The 17,534-nt window shown below is 49.3% G+C and overlaps 1 protein-coding gene across 6 annotated transcripts; it reads right to left on the bottom strand.

Annotated features, from left to right (window-relative positions):
- Positions 1–4,054: 4,054 nt before the first annotated feature.
- Positions 4,055–16,780, bottom strand: LOC106731417 (killer cell lectin-like receptor subfamily B member 1B allele C). Of its 6 annotated transcripts, none has more exons than XM_075913505.1 (6): positions 16,530–16,772; positions 12,688–12,786; positions 11,732–11,890; positions 8,937–9,091; positions 6,090–6,202; positions 4,055–5,015 (listed from the first exon to the last, which is right to left on the bottom strand). In XM_075913505.1, the coding sequence occupies exons 1-6, from the start codon at positions 16,612–16,614 to the stop codon at positions 4,892–4,894; spliced, it is 735 nt and encodes a 244-aa protein (XP_075769620.1). In that variant the 5' UTR covers positions 16,615–16,772; the 3' UTR covers positions 4,055–4,891. The 6 variants fall into 6 exon arrangements, 4 of the variants coding, with proteins under 4 accessions (XP_075769620.1, XP_075769622.1, XP_075769621.1 ...); XR_012898448.1 differs by having other exon boundaries at positions 4,886–5,015; positions 5,603–6,685; positions 16,530–16,780; XR_012898447.1 differs by having other exon boundaries at positions 4,933–5,752; positions 6,090–6,685; positions 16,530–16,780.
- Positions 16,781–17,534: the final 754 nt, after the last annotated feature.

Genomic DNA, 17,534 nt, shown 5'->3' with positions numbered 1-17,534 from the left:
GCTGGGAGCGTTCTTCCTCGTAGAAAGAGGTTTACTGATGTCGGGGAAAAAACCCTCTGTTCTAATTTTTTTTTTTTTAAAAGAACTTGACTGCAGGGTGGACGTGTTTGTTTTTGTTTTTTTAACAGCCGTTTTTCCGAAAAAACTTTGCTGTGTAGACATACCCTCAGCTGAGTCTGCCCGGTGATCGATGGTCCCTTACAGCCAGAATCACAGCAGTGTTCAGGTTACTGCCCATCCCAAAGTCTAGAACTCACCCACCATCATCTTATTTTGTGATGGTGCTGCCCAGACCAGCATACTGTCCACAGGGTTTTCCTAGCCCACAGAAAGGGAATGGGATTTCCCCCGTGCGTACCAGCACCTCTTTTCCTGTGGCAGCTCGGCTCCTGACAGAAGCCCGTGGGCTGTGCTGGACAGTAGGTGGGCCCTGCGGCTCCCAGAGCAGGGCGGCAGTAAATGCAGCATGGGGAGCCGTAGGTCAGGGATCACCTGTACATTGAAAAGGGGTCCGTAAGCTCGAAAAGGTGGGAACCACTGCTCTAGGTCATTTATGAGTTTGTTGATCAGCACTGGCCCCAGTACAGACTCCTGTAGCGCACCCCTATTTTCCTCGCTCCATTTATTCCTACAGGTTGTTGCCTAGTTTTAAGTAGCAGAGGTGGCATTGTTTTCTTGATGGTCTAATGATCCTTCAGTTAATTGAATGACAAACCGTTTGTTATCTTAAACAGGCAAAGGCGGAGCAGCCCGAACTCATCATCCCATCCCACACGCATGCTCTGGGGCCCGAAGGCTATGTCTACACTGGCGCGAGCTTGCACCAGAGCTATGCAAATGAGGTTAAGCGTGGAATAGCTCCCAGCCTCATTTGCATATCTAATGAGCCGCCATTTTGCGCAGGGAGTTGTCTACACTGTCCCTTCTTGCGCAAGAAAAACCCTCTTGCGCAATGCTGTTCTTCCTGAAAACAATCAACGTAGCGGCATTGCGCAAGAGGGTTTTTCTTGCACAAGAAGGGGCAGTGTAGACAGCTCCTTCTTGCGCAAAATGGCGGCTCATTAGATATGCAAATGAGGCTGGGCGATATTCCACGCTTAGCCTCATTTGCATAGCTCTGGCGCAAGAGCATGCCAGTGTAGACATAGCCTAAGCGTTCCTTCTGGGGCGGGAGCATGTGCTTTGAGCAGATCTCGATTATGAACTTCAGGGGAGGGCTAGAGAATCTCCCACCTGACCCAACTAGCCCCCTGGTGCCATCCCTGGCAGAGGAGTCCCCGTAATCCAACCCTGTCCTAGGCCCACACACCAGACCCTGCTTTCCAGCAGACATGCCAGGGGGGCATGCCGGGCAGATCACCCGGACAAGTGCAGGGGATGTGGGGCAAAGTCCCAGCACCTAGGAGGGGAGGTGTTCCCATGCCCTGCCATGGTGCAGGCACAGGCTCCTCCAGCTGTGGCTGAACCCTGGGTGGAACAGGGATGGAGCCATGGGAAGAAGTGGGGGAAAGGGGTCTCCCCCCTTGTTTTGGCCAGGGGCCGAGGAAACTTTAATCTGCTTCTCTCTGCCCCACTGAGGGGTACTTATATTTGGGGGGGGGTTGTTTTTTGAAAAAGGCGAACTTTATTTTAAAAGGCCGAGAAACACTGATCTACAGCAGTGGTTCCCAACTTTTTCAAGCTTATGGACCCCTTTTTAATGTATTAAAATTTCACAGATCCCCAAGGGAGAAGGAAAAGAAAAGCAAGAAAAGAAAAAGGAAAAGTAAGGAAAGAAAAAGAAAACAAAGAAAAAGCAAAGGAGGGGAAAAATAAGGAAAGAAAAATATGGGCCCACTGCAAACATTTAAAACGTCCCATGGGCCTCCTGCAGTACCATTGCAGACCACCAGAGGGCTGTGGCTCACAGTTTGGGAACTAGTGATCTAGAGATGGGGGTGAACAGGTAGGTGGCAACATTTGCAGAGGATACAAAATTATTCAAAATAGCTAAGTCCAAAGCTGACTGCAAAGAGCTACCAAGGGATCTCGTGAAACTGGGTGACTGGGCAACGCCAGGGCAGCTGGAATGCCGTGATGAGAAATGCAAAGTGATGCACATGGCAAAATGCAATCTCCACTAGCCATACAAAATGATGGGGTATAAAATAGCTCTGACTACTCCAGAGCTCTTGGAATCCTTGTGAGTAGTTCTAAGGAAACATCTGCTCAATGTGCAGCAAGCAAACCAGTTACCAGACCATTGGGACTCATGAGGGAAGCACTAAGACAGAAAAGATTGTATAGTCTATGTCTAAATCATTGGTGCACCCAGATCTTGAATACTGCATGCAGATGTGGGTGCCCCATTTAAACAAAAAGATCCTGGATTTGAGACTGGACAGCAGAAATGAGTAGGTGCCAGGAACAGCTTCCCTATGCGTGTGGACAGAAGTTGTTTGTACACACATGGACAGTTCGAAGTGTTCTGAGCCAGGGCTTACTGCAGCACTTCCCCTCTTAGCACAGAGGAGGCCAGAGAGGTCAGTCCCAGGCTGGTCTATCCAAACTAGGAAGGGTGGGGTTTTCCCTTCCTTGGGGCTGTAATCCAGAAGACAATACTTGGACATTAGTTTCCTCTAATGGAGTCTTCTGTATCTAGTATCAGACCTGAGGCTTCTCTCATATGGACTTGCTGGCTGGATGGCACAAGCGTGCCTGATTTCGGTCACAACACTGCAGTTCACAGGAAACTGGGGTCTGCTGGGTCTGACCCAGTGAGCTCCGGATCTGGAAAGCAGGTGCCTGTAACAGAACGGATGAAGGGAGATACACCCAGCTGATGCCAGCAAGCTGCCTGCCCACTGCACTGCAGAGGAAGGTAAAACACTCCCAAGGTCCCTGGAGGAAACTGTTCTTGTGCAAGAGGCCAGTGTAGACAGGCAACGTTAATTTCTTGCGCAAGAAAGCCTGATGGCTAAAATGGCGACTGGGGCTTTCTTGCGCAAGAGAGCATCTACACTGGCACGGATGCTTTTGCGCAAAAGCACATCTCTTGCGCAAAGGCATATGCCAGTGTAGACGCTCTCTTGCACAAATATTTTAATGCAAAAACTCTTGCGTTAAAAGTATTTGCGCAAAATCATGCCGGTGTAGACGTAGGCTGGAAGAGTATGTCAACAGGGTTGCCTAGCCCACATCCTACCAGCACAAGCAATCCCCCCCTCACACAGTCACACTCGTAAATGTGTCCAACTCTCTTATCAATCAAACTAAGATGTTTGCTGGGAGACTGTTGCAGAAACTCCCTCCTTTGACGGTTAGAGAGATGGTAAAATCCACAGAAGCAGAAATAAGAACTTAAGAATGGCCATACTAGGTCAGACCAAAGGTCCAACTAGGCCAGTATCCTATCTGCTGACAGTGGCCAATACCAGATGCCCCAGATAATCATCACGTGATCCCTCTTCTGTCATCCATTTCCAGACAGACAGATACCATTCCTACCCATCCTGGCTAATAGCCATTGATGGACCTAACATCCATGAATCCATCTAGCTCTTTTTTGAACCCTGTTAAAGTCCTAGTCTTCACCACATCCTCTGGCAAGGAGTTCTACAGGTTGACTGTGCGCTGAATGAAAAAAATCTACAGTAAGAAACTAAACCTGGAGTGGAGACTCTCCTGGTTTGGAATAAAGACAAAGGATTCATCTGGTCTGTTTTGGAGTACAGACACACACTGGATCCTTCACCTCAGAGCCAAACTGACAGCTGAAAGAAAGGTCACAGCCAATGTTCCCTCTAATCTTTTCCATCCGTGTGCGGCGTTTTTCCATCCACATGCAGAATAAATTTTGTTATGAGGCACATGCCAATGTGCACTACCAGTAGAAAAAAAAGGCCTAGCTGGGGCACTCTACTAATTGACTGGGTGGCATCTGAATCTCCCTTGCATGGCTGCAGATGCGCACAGCTTACAGGGAACACTGGTCACAGCCTTTAAGGTGCTGCCAAGGTTTTGGGTGAGCAGCACTTGGTTAGACAGGGAACAAGCTTGTTAAATACGTCCAGGCTCTAGAACACGTTACGATTTTATTTTGTATGTAGCCATTTGTTCCCCAGAACTCCACGTGAACCTCTGCTTTGTTACACTGACCACTGATTTCACTATGCACGTATGTAAGTGCCGTGGGTTAAGCGGACCAGTGCTCGGAGGCAGAACCGTTCCTTTGGTTGTAGTAAATATTGCAGGGGCGCACGGGAGCAGGGGCTGGACATTCCCAGAGGACACTTAGAGGGCTTGAGAGCACGATGATACTACCCTGCTGTGACTGCAAACCCAGCAATGAGAGGTAGGGGTGAGGGTGTGGGAGGCAGGCAGGAAGTTTAAGGCAGTTGTAAATTACACCCCCAGTGAGCAGAGCCATGGCAAGAGAAGTGTAGGGGCTGGACTCCCTCTCCATCGGCACCCCAGGCTCTGCCCCCATTTTACCTCTGTTCCCTCCCCCCAATTCCATCCTTTTCCCCAACTCCGCTCCCCTGTTGGTCCCAAGCAATGCTGGGAGCCAGTGAGGCGTAGCATAGCAGGGCTGGTAGAATTGCTGCACTTCCCAGCCCCCATGTCCCCCCTGTGGCAGGGCAGACAGGAGTGGAGCTGGTGACATTGCTGTCAGCCCTCATGCCCCCCTGAAATGGGGCTCCCCAAAGCATGGGCCCTGCACCATCGTATAGGTGGGACGGCTCTGCCAGCGAGAAGGACCGGGGAGGGGGAGAAGCTGAGACTGTAAGGGGCACCTCAGTCCCAGCCCTGCTCCCCCCCCAGAGCTCTGATCTTCCCCGGCTCAGAGCTAACACCACAATCCTGCCCTGAACACCAGTATTTCATGTTCCAGGGATAATCCTCAGCCTGGTTATATCACGACAGCGTCTCTCTGGCAGATCCATTTGAACTCAGCATCACACGTCTCCCACTGAATCCGGCTGCCTCTGATCTCACCACAGCTGTTCCCGTCTGCAGGGCTAGAGACGGGGAAGCTGCAGAATGAAAGAGCAAGTCCATGTCACTGTGGCTCCTTGTCACAAGGAAAGGCCCGTCAATGGTACCTTTTCTCCTCCCCTCTCTGATGGGACAGGCTCAGATGAAGGGCTTGGCTACACCCGAGGGCTGCGTCTAGACTGGCATGATTTTGCGGAAATACTTTTAATGGAAAAGTTTTTCCATTAAAAGTATTTCCGCAAAAGCGTGTCTAGATTGGCACGGATGCTTTTGTGCAAAAAGTGCTTTTGTGCAAAAGCATCCATGGCCAGTCTAGACGCGATTTTGCACAAGAAAGTCCCAATCGCCATTTTAGCCATCGGGGCTTTTTTGCGCAAAACAGTTCTTCCCTGTCTACACTGGCCCTCTTGCACAAGTATTCTTGTGCAAGAGGGCTTTTTCCCGAGCAGGAGCATGAAAGTATTTGCACAAGAAGCACTGATTTTGTACATTACAAAGTCAGTGTTCTTGCACAAATTCAAGCGGCCAGTGTAGACAGCTGGCAAGTTTTTGCACAAAAGCAGGTGTTTTTGCACAAAATCTTGCCAGTCTAGATGCACCCAAAGTGCTGCAGTGAAGATGTTACCTGCACAATCTTCAGCCACCTGCCAGCGTGGATGTGTCTCAGAGGGAGGCAGGTTCAGTGGTTAGGGCACTGAGCTGGGTTCAGTTCCCTGTCACACGGTAGGCGTAACACTCAGGTTACAGCTGCACTGCAGCATTCTTCCAGAAAAGCCTATACAAATGAAGCCCAGAGTGGAATATTGCCATGCTTCGTTTGCATAATTAATTAGCAGCCGCTTTTGCGCAAGAGGCTTTTGCGTAGAAAGGAGCTGTGTAGACGGCGCCTTTTTGTGCAAAAACCCCCTCTTGTGCAAGAGCCGTTTTTCCTGAAAAAATGAGGGGCCTTTGCTGTGACAATAAAAATGCCCTTAATCGAAATAGCTATGGGAGTAAAACGTGCAGCTGTAGGCCAGGTCTTGGACTGATGTTGGACATTTAACATCAACACATTGTACAGCAGAAGCTTTTCTCACGCATCTCTCAGACAGGAAGCGACAGGCAGCACTCACCGGGCTGGATCTACCAGGGAGCCGTCCACCCAGGTCCAGTTCCCCCCTGGAGGCGTCACTTTAAGTCCGATCCAGGCAGCGTTTGCATCTTGTGTAACATTCTGTATGGAGTCCTGTGAGGGGCAAGCAGGGGAGGAGGGGTGAATATGGTGTAACGTGCTCTTTATTAGTGCGCCTGTGAAATGGGGCTCCAGTGGCTCTGCCCAGGCTGCCAGCTGAAGAACCCATCAGTGCCTGAGCTAACTCACTCTCACCCCTGGGCAGGCAGAATCCTAGTGCCGGGGTGAGGAAATGTGACTGTACACACAGAGTAACCCCACTCTCATTCCTTAGTGTCACAGGCTGAGCGGGCACTTTAAGGGAGCCCTGGGTTCCACCTCACCTGTGACGGTGCCCCTGGACGGAGAGGTTCAGGGGAGGGAAGCAGGTGACCTGGCGCCAGGCCTGGTGGGGCTACAAGGGCAGCCTGAGTCCAGGTGAGGCAGGGAGAGGATTTGCAGGGGAGGCGGTTTGTGTGAGGAGTTCTCTGCAGAATGGCCCTGCAACTGTTTCCAAGCCTTTCTTCTCATGACCCAGGTGAAGATAATTGTTGGCACCTGCAACCCAACATAATGTGACTAGTACATGGGCTGAGGAGGGGAGCTTTGGGGTGGAGGATGGGGCTCTGGCTTGGGAAGGGGGGTCAGGGCTGGGGCAGGAGGGGCTTACCTTGAGCGGCTTCCTGGTCAGCGGTGCAGCCGGGGGGGAGGGGGCCTAAGGCAGCTTCCTGCCTCTTCTGGCATCACAGATCAGGCTGCGCCCCAGAAGTAGGCAGCAGCAGGTTCCCAGCCCATGGGAGTGCGGAGCTAAAGCTCAGGGCAGGGGTGGTGCACGGAGCCCTGGGTGTCGTCGTCGTCGTCCCCCACTCCAGGGGCTGGGCCTGCTGCCAGCCGCTTCTGGAGCACAGCACAGTCTGCAGTGCCAGGACAGGCAGGGAACGGCCTTAGCCCCCACTGGTCACCCTGCAGCAATGAGCCCCAGGGCCTGACATTCCACCCGCCCCCCAGCCCTGGGTCGCAACCCCTAGTCTGAAAACCACTGGCTTTCGTCACGTGATCCCTCAAGGTCATGAGGGTGCAAAGGCTGTAGGATCCAGCTGGGCAGTGCGGGGCGGGGAGCTGCGGGGTTCTGGTTCCGAGCCATGTCCCCAGCAGCCAGAAGAGATGCTGATTCCCCCTGTGCCATAACTGAGGTTCTTGGAGATGTGTGTCCCGGTGGGTGCTCTGCTTTAGGGCTGGGCGCGTCCTGGCGCTGCTGATCAGAGACTTTTGGGAGCAGGGCCGGATTAAGGGCGGGGGCTAGCCGGGCAGCTGCCCGGGGCACTAACCTATGGGGGGCACCTGATTGAAGTGGTAAGGGGTGCTGCATCAGGCGCCCCCCATAGGTTGCCGCCTGGAGGCGGGGCCATGCATGTGCCACGTACCCGGGCACGTGGCACCTGATTGACATGTACGGGGTGCCACGCACCCAGGCGGGACTGCGCATGTGCTGTGCGCCCACTGCCCAGGGCACAAGAATGGCTCAGGCCGGCCCTGTTTGGGAGTCGTGCCTGGTGAGGGTGCACATGAGCAGTAGCCACCTGGTATTGCTGGTACGCATCTGTCCAAATCCCCTCTCTACCGTAAAGCTCAAATAGCGAACTCCAGAACAGAGGGGAGAAGGGACCGTAGTGGAGCACACACAGGGACACACACTGCCTGGCTGAGTCACCTCCTTTGACTAAGTGCTATCCCTGCAGGTACTCCACTTTTGGTGACTCTACTGTAGGGTAAACTAAGGCAGCCCTAAAAGTGCTAGTAGGCCTCTAAACAGCATAACTCCATTCCCACAGTCAGGATAAGAACTGCAGACAGTAAAAGACCCTGGGCACCATAGCAACCACGTTCTAAAACACTCAAACAAGGTCTCAGTTGGTAACATAACACATTTTGCTTAAGATAACATTCATAAAATTTGCTTAAACTGTCTTGCTTCACTCCTAGATAATAAGCCTGAGAACCAAGTGCTGCACCAACTCAAGGCCATACCCGCCTGCTATAGCAACATCATCATCTGTGCAGACTAAAATGTTATTACTATTTTGCTAACATGTTTTGGCATTTAAACAATAACCATCTGTATATTAATTAATGAGCTGTTACTTTGCAATGGGCGGAGATATTATGTAATCTTTAGTAGTTCTATTGGCTTATGTGCTCATTTCATCTTGCTGCTAGACCTATCAAATCATTTTTCCTCCGTCCACCTGCTGACTATATAACCTATTGTATAGTGTTAATTAACCAGTGTTCACCAGGGTAACCCCTGCGTGTCACTCCATCAGCTGGTGTAATAAATCCTCCGCTTGTTTTCATCTGCATCCAGAGTGTCCTGGTTTATTTCCAACATCTACAGAAGTGCCTCATTAGGCAAAGCTGGGGTCTGGCATAGGTTGATGATAATGCCGAGTATTGCATCGTTCTCAGAGCTTGTTGTTAGTCCATGGTGATTAGTGTATATTGAAGCCCAGCTAGCAGCCTGATAGATCTCTGATCCCTGACAGGGGTTCTAGCTTTGGTGGCAGATAACAGAGGTGGGAAGAAATCCATTTTGATACCCTGTTTCAACATGGTGGTGCCTTTCGATCCAGAATGCGCTGGCACCGAAAATGGGTCACCCACCAGGTCAGCACTCGAAGAGGAAGGGAAGAAAACTCTGCTCCCCCGCCCATTGTGGAGTTTGTGGGATAGAGTCAGGCTGGAGAAACCTGCTACCCCGGGGTTGTAACTAGCAACACACAACTCTCTCTGAGCCTGTGTTGTGCGTTACCAGCTCCTCCTGGCTCTGGAGCACGAGCAGTCGCGAGCTCTTCCCCAAGCAGTCGTCCCGGCTCCCAGCCCAGTTTTTACTCCCTTTCGACAGCCAGTAGCACTTGTCCCCACGCAGCAGCCAGTCCCTGGGGCAGAGTTTGCACCCAGCGCCCCCTGCAGGGAGAGATGGGAACAGAAGTGTCGTTAATTCTGAACATTCAAATGACAGCCAGCTGAAAACTCTTGTTCAAAGTTGTTTTTTTAATGGAAAATTCCATTTGGACAAAAAATGATTTTTTAAAGTTTTGGTGTCATTTTCATTTTTTTATGAGGGGAAGGAGCTTACACTGGAAATACTAATTTTTTTGAGAGGTAGGGGAGGATTTCATTCAGATTTGGAGGGGAAAATCAACACTCCTAACATTTCCCCCATTGGAAAAGAGGGAGAGGATTTCACTCTTCTACTCCCTTAAAAGGACACCAACATTTCTTTTCATATATTTCACGAGCCAGGTTTGCGGTGTATCAGCTCTAGTTCTGGATATTGCTGAAGTTTCCCCTACAACTGCGTAAAACTTCAGAGTTAATGTACTAGGCAGGACTTTTCTCAGGGGTCAGCATGCAAGCAGCAGGATGTGCGGTAGTCCAGGCATGACGGGTGCTGGCTGAGGGTACATCTACACTGTATGGCTATTTTGTGATACTGGAGGTATCCCAAAATAGCTACCTCGCATCTTAATAAGCTGCCCCTTATTACGAAAGCGACAAGGAGTCCTGTGGCACCTTATACTAACAGATTTATTGGAGCATAAGCTTTTGTGGGCAAAGACCCACTTCATCAGATGCATGTAGTGGAAATGTCCAGAGGCAGGTATAAATATGGAGGCAAGAATAAGGGTAGAGATAACGAAGCCAATTCAGTCAGGGAGGATGAGGCCCACTTCTAGCAGCTAATCTGGAGGTGTGAACACCAAGAGAGGAGAAACTGCTTTTGTATGTGGTATTCACACCTCCCAATCAGCTGCTAGAAGTGGGCCTCACCCTCCCTGACTGAATTGACCTCGTTATCTCTACCCTTATTCTGGCCTGCATATTTATACCTGCCTCTGGAAATTTCCACTACATGCATCTGCTGAAGTGGGTCTTTGCCTACAAAAGCTTATGCTCCAATACATCTGTTAGTCTATAAGGTGCCACAGGACTCCTTGTAGCTTTTGCAGATCCAGACTAACACAGCTACCCCTTTGATACCCTTCTTACAAAATACTTTTCAAAATAATGGGTGCACTATTTCACCATCTCTGTAACCTGTTAAGGGATGTCTGGAAATAGTGCATTATTTCAAAATTAGGTGCTGTGTAGACACACCAAATATCAAAATAACCTATTCTGAAATAGAATCAAAATAAGATACACAATTGGCGTAGCACAATTTGCGTATCTTATTTCGAGTTTAGGGGTCCGTGTAGACGCACTCTGAGCTGGGAGGCCAGAGAAGAGAAAATTCACTCAAAGCCTATACACAGAGTTGCTCTCTTGCTAAAGATCTTCTGTAACTCAGTCTCAAGTTCTGGACTCAACCCAGGAATCACTGGATGGGACTGTCTCTGGATTGGTGCATTAAACGTTGTTCACTGAGGTTTGGCCACAACAGCGCAGAAAAGCTTAATAGAGACAAGTTCGACATATGCACTGATGGGAGTCCTGAAGGGAAATTCTGTATGGAAACAGATAATATTGATGACTGAGACTGAGGTAGAAGGACCAAGGCAGAACTGAACCCAGCTAGCAGTAGGGGGCGCTGTACCACTGCTACTGCCATGCTTCAGCTGAGATCTAAAAGCAATGTCCCCTTGGGATCATTAAGAACACAAGAGCTTCCCAGTTATGATGTAAACTTCGAAGAAATGTGCGAAAAGCTGCAGCAGCAGAAGTCCCATTAAATAAAGTCTCATTAAATAATGGCTCATTGATGCTGTCATTAATCATTATGTCAAAGATCAATAATAGTAAGTTGTACAGTTTCAGTCATGCAAATGCGAGTTTTTATAAGGCTCTATGTTGACCACTTGATCTGAGTTTTAATGCAGTTTGGCTCTTTGGTTGGAAAAGGTCCCCCCACCCCCGCATTAGTTATAAAAAGTCCATTTGCTTAAAAATAGCCCTGTTGTCTGAACATTGTTTTCCTGCTGTCGTTACAAGGGGAATTGACAAAAATGGCCTTTTTTCAAAATGAAATTCTTTACAGGACACCTGTTTCATGTGACTTTTTCTATTTTTTGTTGAAACAGACTCCTGCCTCACATTGACTAAAAAGTGAAAGATGACTCCCTTCGTTAGGCACTGCCATTTTGGCAATGTTGCCATCTCTCATTGTTATCACACGTCCTGCGAAGTTTGGTGTTTTCTTTAAAATCCCAGCTTGTGGGGTCATGGGATTAGGGGAGAAGCTGTTTCATTACAGAAAGTTCCTGGTCCTTGTAAGTCCTACAAAAGCCTGACAGCACAACCCAAGAGCAACCTAAAGGCTCAGAAACCAGAAGGCAAATATAAAGAACCCCCAAATCATAATTTTCCTAAAATACGCCAATGTCATGATTTTTTAGGGCCTGACGCATGGTTTTTGGATGCCTGGGGACTGCTACACTGGCATAATGGATCCTCAATAGGAACGAACATCTGATCATTGTATTTCGAGCTGACAACACCCCTTGAACATAGTGACTGAATTTTCAATCATAGTGAGTGAATTTTAAATCAAACTCTTTAGGAGGGAGTGACTCTCGGCTCTGGGACATCCGGAGCTGTGCTTACCTGGGAAGCTGTGCGGCTCACATAGAATTGGTTTCAAACGGGACCGGAAATCCTCCAGGCAGGAGCTGCATTCAGTGCTGCTGATGCCGGTTTCACTATTCTCCGGTGTATTCCGAGCTCCTCCGGTCTGTCCTTCTCCAGAGCCACGCAACTGGGAAACTTCAAAAGAGCATCCGCGTCAATGAAAAGCACTTCTAGTGCAGCTGGTTAGGGATTAAAAATAACATTGGGAGGGTGTAGAAACATCACACAGTGTAGTGTCTATCACAGTGAGGGTGAGGACAGAGGAAGAGAATCTGGTTCACTACATAGCGTAAGTGCCTTTGTGACTTCCATCAGCCTGCCTTAGCTGGATCACACGAGTTTCATGCATCCAGCTTTTAACTGGGTCTTTGCCCACGAAAGCTTATGCTCCTACACTTCAGTTAGTCTATAAGGTGCCACAGGACTCCTCGTCGCTTTTGCAGCTTTTAACTGCCACCTTGTTCCTGTAACGTTTTGGCCTGGTGGCGATGTAATGCCCAGGGTTTCATTTGCAGACACACTGGAATCAGGAACAGAACAGCCTTAAGAACTGAGGATGAGAAGAGAATTCATGGTGCACTATCAAACCCAAATGGATAAATAGATTGGCACCGGGTTGTGTGTGTGCGTGGGGGGGTGGGCAGGCCTTGCTCTGGGGCCCAGCAATTCAAAGGGGCCCAGGGCTCCTAGGTATCATCGCTGCTGCTATTGCAGTGGCCAGAGTCCTGGGCCCTTTAAAATTGACCACCTGGAGCACCATGCCCTGAGTGGGCAGCTCTGAGGACTGGGAGGGGGGCTGTGCTCTGGGCTGACTGCCCTGGCCCCTCCCCCTTTTGCCTGAGGTCCCACCCCTTGTGGGGTGCAGAACCACCCCACCCACCTTGCTCGAGGGCCTGCACAAGCTGAGGGAGCCCCTGATGGGTGCTACTTACCCCAAACCCCCAGTGCTATCACAGCTACTGTCAGGACGACGTTCCCAGCCCATCCGGCCCCCACAGCAATGCGATGCCACCGGGGACATGGAGGGGGCCCTGTAAGACACAAAGTTTGGAGAAACACCCTCAGCCCCCAGTGTGAGAAATAGCAATGAAACTTGTTCTTCAGAGCCTATTGCAGCCTCCTGCCACGGGGCGTCCATTCCTCTGCACACACCACTAGGGGCAGCGTCAACAAGGGCAGCCTCTTCCACCCATTTTTCCCCCCCAGAAACATCATTGCGCCTTTTCCTACTTTGTCTCTTATGCATGGATGGCCCTCCCGGAGTCATTGTATAAAGCCACTGCTCTGCCCTGCTTCAGATCCCTTCTTATGTCCCCTGGGACCATGCCACCCGTGGTAAACTGCCTCGCAGTAACACCTAAACAAGTGGCCTGGTAAGGCAGCTGCTGAAGGGAGGGCTGTGAGGTACGTCCTCCAGTGGCCTAATAGCGAAGGCATGAGCCTCCAGAAGCTGAGGTTGTGGGTTCAAATCCCCTCCCACCTGCATGCCCATCTTGAGAGCAGCAGGGCACCCACCAGCAGCCTCCCCACGGCTGTAGCTGGGTGGGTGGCTTGCGCTGGTCTGCGCTCAACTGCCACATAGCCTGCCCTTGCTACCTACCAGAGCCAGGCCACTGTGCAACCCCAGAAATAAGCTACCCACCCCAAGGAGCAGCCAGGCACCCACCTCCAGCTTGCTCATGGCTGGAGCTGGCAGCAGCCGAAGGTGGTAGGGAGAAGGTAGCTGCTGCAGTGGCCACGCAGGGAAGGCATCAGCCTCTAGAGTTGTGGGTTCAAGTCTTCCTCCTTGCCCTGAGATCAGCCAGGCACCCTGGACCTTCTTGCCCAGGGCTGGAGTTGGAGCTGGCAGGGTCAAGATGGGTGACCTGCTCAGGGCTGTGCTCAGCTCAGCCATCATGAAGCCTGCCCTGCCCTGATTGTGGCTGGATATGGGGTTGGGCCAGGATTGCGTCCTCCCCTCCTACCTCTTTGGGGCCCAGTCTGTGGGGCCCAGACAGCCAAGCTGAGCCTAGGACAGGGCTGTCCCAGGAGCATGACACACCTAGGGACAGACTGCAGCCATCAGATGGGGGGGACGGGGGCTGGTCAGGTAGCTTGCTCTGGGGCTGTGCTGGAGCCAGGCCACCATAGCCAGATGGAGATAATCTGCCACCGCCAGCTCCTCTTCCGGCTTCGAGTGTGCCCTGGGAACATGCCCTCAGCTGGCCCCTTTCAATGAGCTGAGTCCCTCAGCCAGCTCTTTCCATGGTGCAGCTGGCTTTTACTGGGGGGTGCACGGCCACGTTGCTCCGATACCCCCCCCCGATACTTTTCCCCCCCAATACTTTTGGTGAGTGTGAGGAGACTGGACCCCTGCTGCTGAGTCCCAGCCCTGCTAGTCCCCCTGTGCTGCATCAGTTGTGGGAAGAGGTGGGGTGGAGATGGACCGAGGATGGGGAAGAGGAGGGGAGAGGGTGGAGCAAAGGTAGGGAGGAGCAGAACAAAGGCAGGGCCTGGGAGAGAGGGGGCTGGTCCCAGCCCTTCCCTGTGGTGGGAGGGAGGGGGTCTCATGGCTGTTGGCCCCCTATGTGCCTCCTTACTAGTCACCCCTTCCCCGAGTCCTGCGAGTCCTGCAATTGGATTCCTGCAGGTGGATCTTGGCGTCAATTGACTTTAATGGGATTCTGTGCAGACGTAAATGAAGGTCCACCCCTAACTCTCAGATCACCGGATGGGGACCTAAGTTTCCAGTCAAGCTAGTGTCAGTCTTTAGCTTAACAACGCCAGATAAGTGCAGCTAGAGAAGCAAATCTAGCTCTTGGATACGGTGGCGTAAGATTGGAGAAACTGCATTGACTCCTAACAGAGTCCCTCTGGATTTACTCTGATGTAACATGCAGAATCTAATTGCTAAAATATTTTTCAAGAGTACATCAGATCTGTATTAAATATTTGAAAATAATATCACAAGAGCTTGGAGACAGTTTCATGATGGTTCACAACAAAAATTAAATTTTTGATGAGACAGACCACTATTATGCTAGGTATTGTGATGTAAACGGATACCAAAGCAAGATCTCTTAGACAACGTCAACTCCTAATCACATCGTATCAGGCACTTTTGTAAAAGACTGTTTCAATGACTGTTTCAGCAAGCGCACAGCAAGAATTCTTTTAAGTATGATACATCTGTAGGTATTCTTAAAGAAGGAAAACTGATGAGATAAAAGAAGACAGAATCATTGTCAATATCCAAGTTTAATTGAAGGTAGTAACCATATAGTATGATTGATTATATCATATCACCCCTTATATTCAGCTTCATTAAATATATGGGTGATTAGAGTGGGATTGTCAGAAACACCTAAGTCACTTGGGCACTTCAGAAAAATGTACTCTTTGTGTAAATCTGTAGCCTTACTGTATATATAGAAAATAGAGTGGAGAAATAGCTATTTAATATTTACATTATTTTCCCTCAGCTTCCGAAGTATCAAGATTTTTAACTCGTAATATAATTTTTCAGGGAAATCACAAATTATTTACACTATTCAGTTTATCTCCTTTAACTTACAATTGGTTCCAGCTATTTTCAGTATTCTTGTAACACTGAGATCCCTTCACTGGACTCCCCTCGGTCACTATCTTCTCCTTGACAGACTCTCCTAACTCCATGCTTCAGTTAAACTACAGGGCAATAAGTCGCCGTCTCTTCTGCACTCGGAAACAGATCACATCCTCTCTGTCCTTGCAAAACTTTCCCGGTTTCGTGTCCATTTCAGCACCCAGTAGAAAAATCCCCTTCCTTGTCTCTTTCATTCCCACCCACCCACTGGCCATATTTTTCTCCTTTCTTTCTCTTTTCCGGTTCCTACATTCTTCAGACACTGGTCTTCTCTCTCCTACTTATATCACTACTGCATTTAGTGGACTCCTTCCTTCCTGCCCCCACATTAAAGTTGGCCCTAGACCTGACTGGCACCCCAGGCCAGGAATATCTTTGGTGCCTCTCCATTTGTAAAACTTTTGTACACCTCATTAGTAGCCATTTCACTCTATGCCCAGCACCCCCTAAACACAGCCCCCCTGAAGGCGGTCGCCTGCCCCTAAATCCAGCCATGGCCACAGTACCTACTATCTACCACCATCTTTGGGACCTGTCCGATTCCACCTCTTCAGTCCTATGTGGATTTTAACCTTCTCCCTAATAAAACAAATTCTATTCTATGAGTCTCCCTCATTCCTTGTGCTCAGCCATTCTTTCTCAGACTCAGCCAATGTACTGCTCTCTGCCCCGCAACTATAACCCACTTTTTATGGATTGTTACCTTGGTAGTTAGCTGAAATAGTTATGAACCCAGTAGGAAGGGTAACATACAAAGAACAACTAGATTCCATTGCACTTGTATTTGCACGTCAGAGACTATGAAGTTTTCTGTGACAAACTAAAGTGCCCGCTCTTTCCTTCACAGAGTCCAATTGCTGAGAAAGCGGCGAGGAGTCCTGTGGCACCTTATAGACTAACTGAAGTGCCTCTATAAGACTATAAGTTGCCACAGGACTTCTCGTCGCTTTTGCAGATTCAGACTAACACGGCTACCCCTCTGACAATTGCTGAGAGTGGCTCAGAATTTCACATTAGCTAAGTCCTATCATCCATAAAGCACACAGCTGCTTGTTGGCTTTATTTCCCTAAACAATCTGTGCTGCAAATAAAAAAAAACATTTAAAAAAGTGGCACCCTAAGCAAAGCCTGACCATACTGGTACACACAGATGAAACCTAATGCACTTACTGAGATGAGGAGATCCTTGTGGTGGCCTTGAAGAGGAACTGGCTCCAGGAATGTTTAAATCAGCATAAACTACCTCTCCAGCCATGGCAAGTACAAAGGAAGGTGTAAGCGCACAGCAGGGAGTTTGTACCTAAGAACAGTCTCAGGCGTATGTCTGCCCTCTGGTGAGCAGTAGCCTATGTCTATTCTATTCTATATAGGATTTTCTAATAGGACACCCACTCAAAGTGAAGCAGCAGTCAAAACCAAGCAAACAAAAAAAATGTTAGGAATCATTAAGAAAAAGATGCAGAATATCTTATTGCCTCTTTACAGATCCATGGGACACCCACACCTTGACTACTGTGTGCAGATGTGGTTGCCTCACCTCAAGAAAGATATATTGGAGAGGAAATGGTTCTGAAAAGAGCAACAAAAGTGACTGAGGTACAGGGTGGCTGCCATATAAGGAGATTAAAAAGACTGGGACTTTTCAGTTTGGAAAAGAGACAACTAATGTGGGATATGATAGAGGTTTATAAAATCATGACTGGCATGCAGAAAGTGAACCGGACGTGTTATTTATTCCTTCCCATAACATAAGAACAAGGGGTCACCAAATGAAATTAATAGGCAGCAGGATTAAAACAAAAAAAGGAAGTAGTTATTCACACAATGCACAGTGGAACTCCTTGCTGGAGGATATTCTGAAGACCAAGACTTTCATAGGGTTCAAAAAAGAGCTAGATGAATTCTTAGAGGACAGATCCAACAATGGGCATTAGCCAGGATGGGTAGGGAGGGTGTCCCTTGCTTCTGTCAGGGCTGGGAATGGGCTACCGGGGAGGGATCACTTGATGATTTCCTGTTCTGTTCACTCTCCCTAGGGCAGTGATCTCCAACCTTTTTAAGCACAAGATCACTTTTTGAATTGAAGTGCAATCCAGGATCTACCTCAAACCCAAACACTCTTCTCCAAGGCCCTGCCCCTGCTCACTCCATCTTCCCTCCACCATTCTCACTCAC

The sequence above is a fragment of the Pelodiscus sinensis genome, chromosome 32 (genome assembly GCF_049634645.1).
Source record: "Pelodiscus sinensis isolate JC-2024 chromosome 32, ASM4963464v1, whole genome shotgun sequence".
Lineage (NCBI taxonomy): Eukaryota > Metazoa > Chordata > Testudines > Trionychidae > Pelodiscus > Pelodiscus sinensis.
This window is presented reverse-complemented; position numbering and strand designations above follow the sequence as displayed.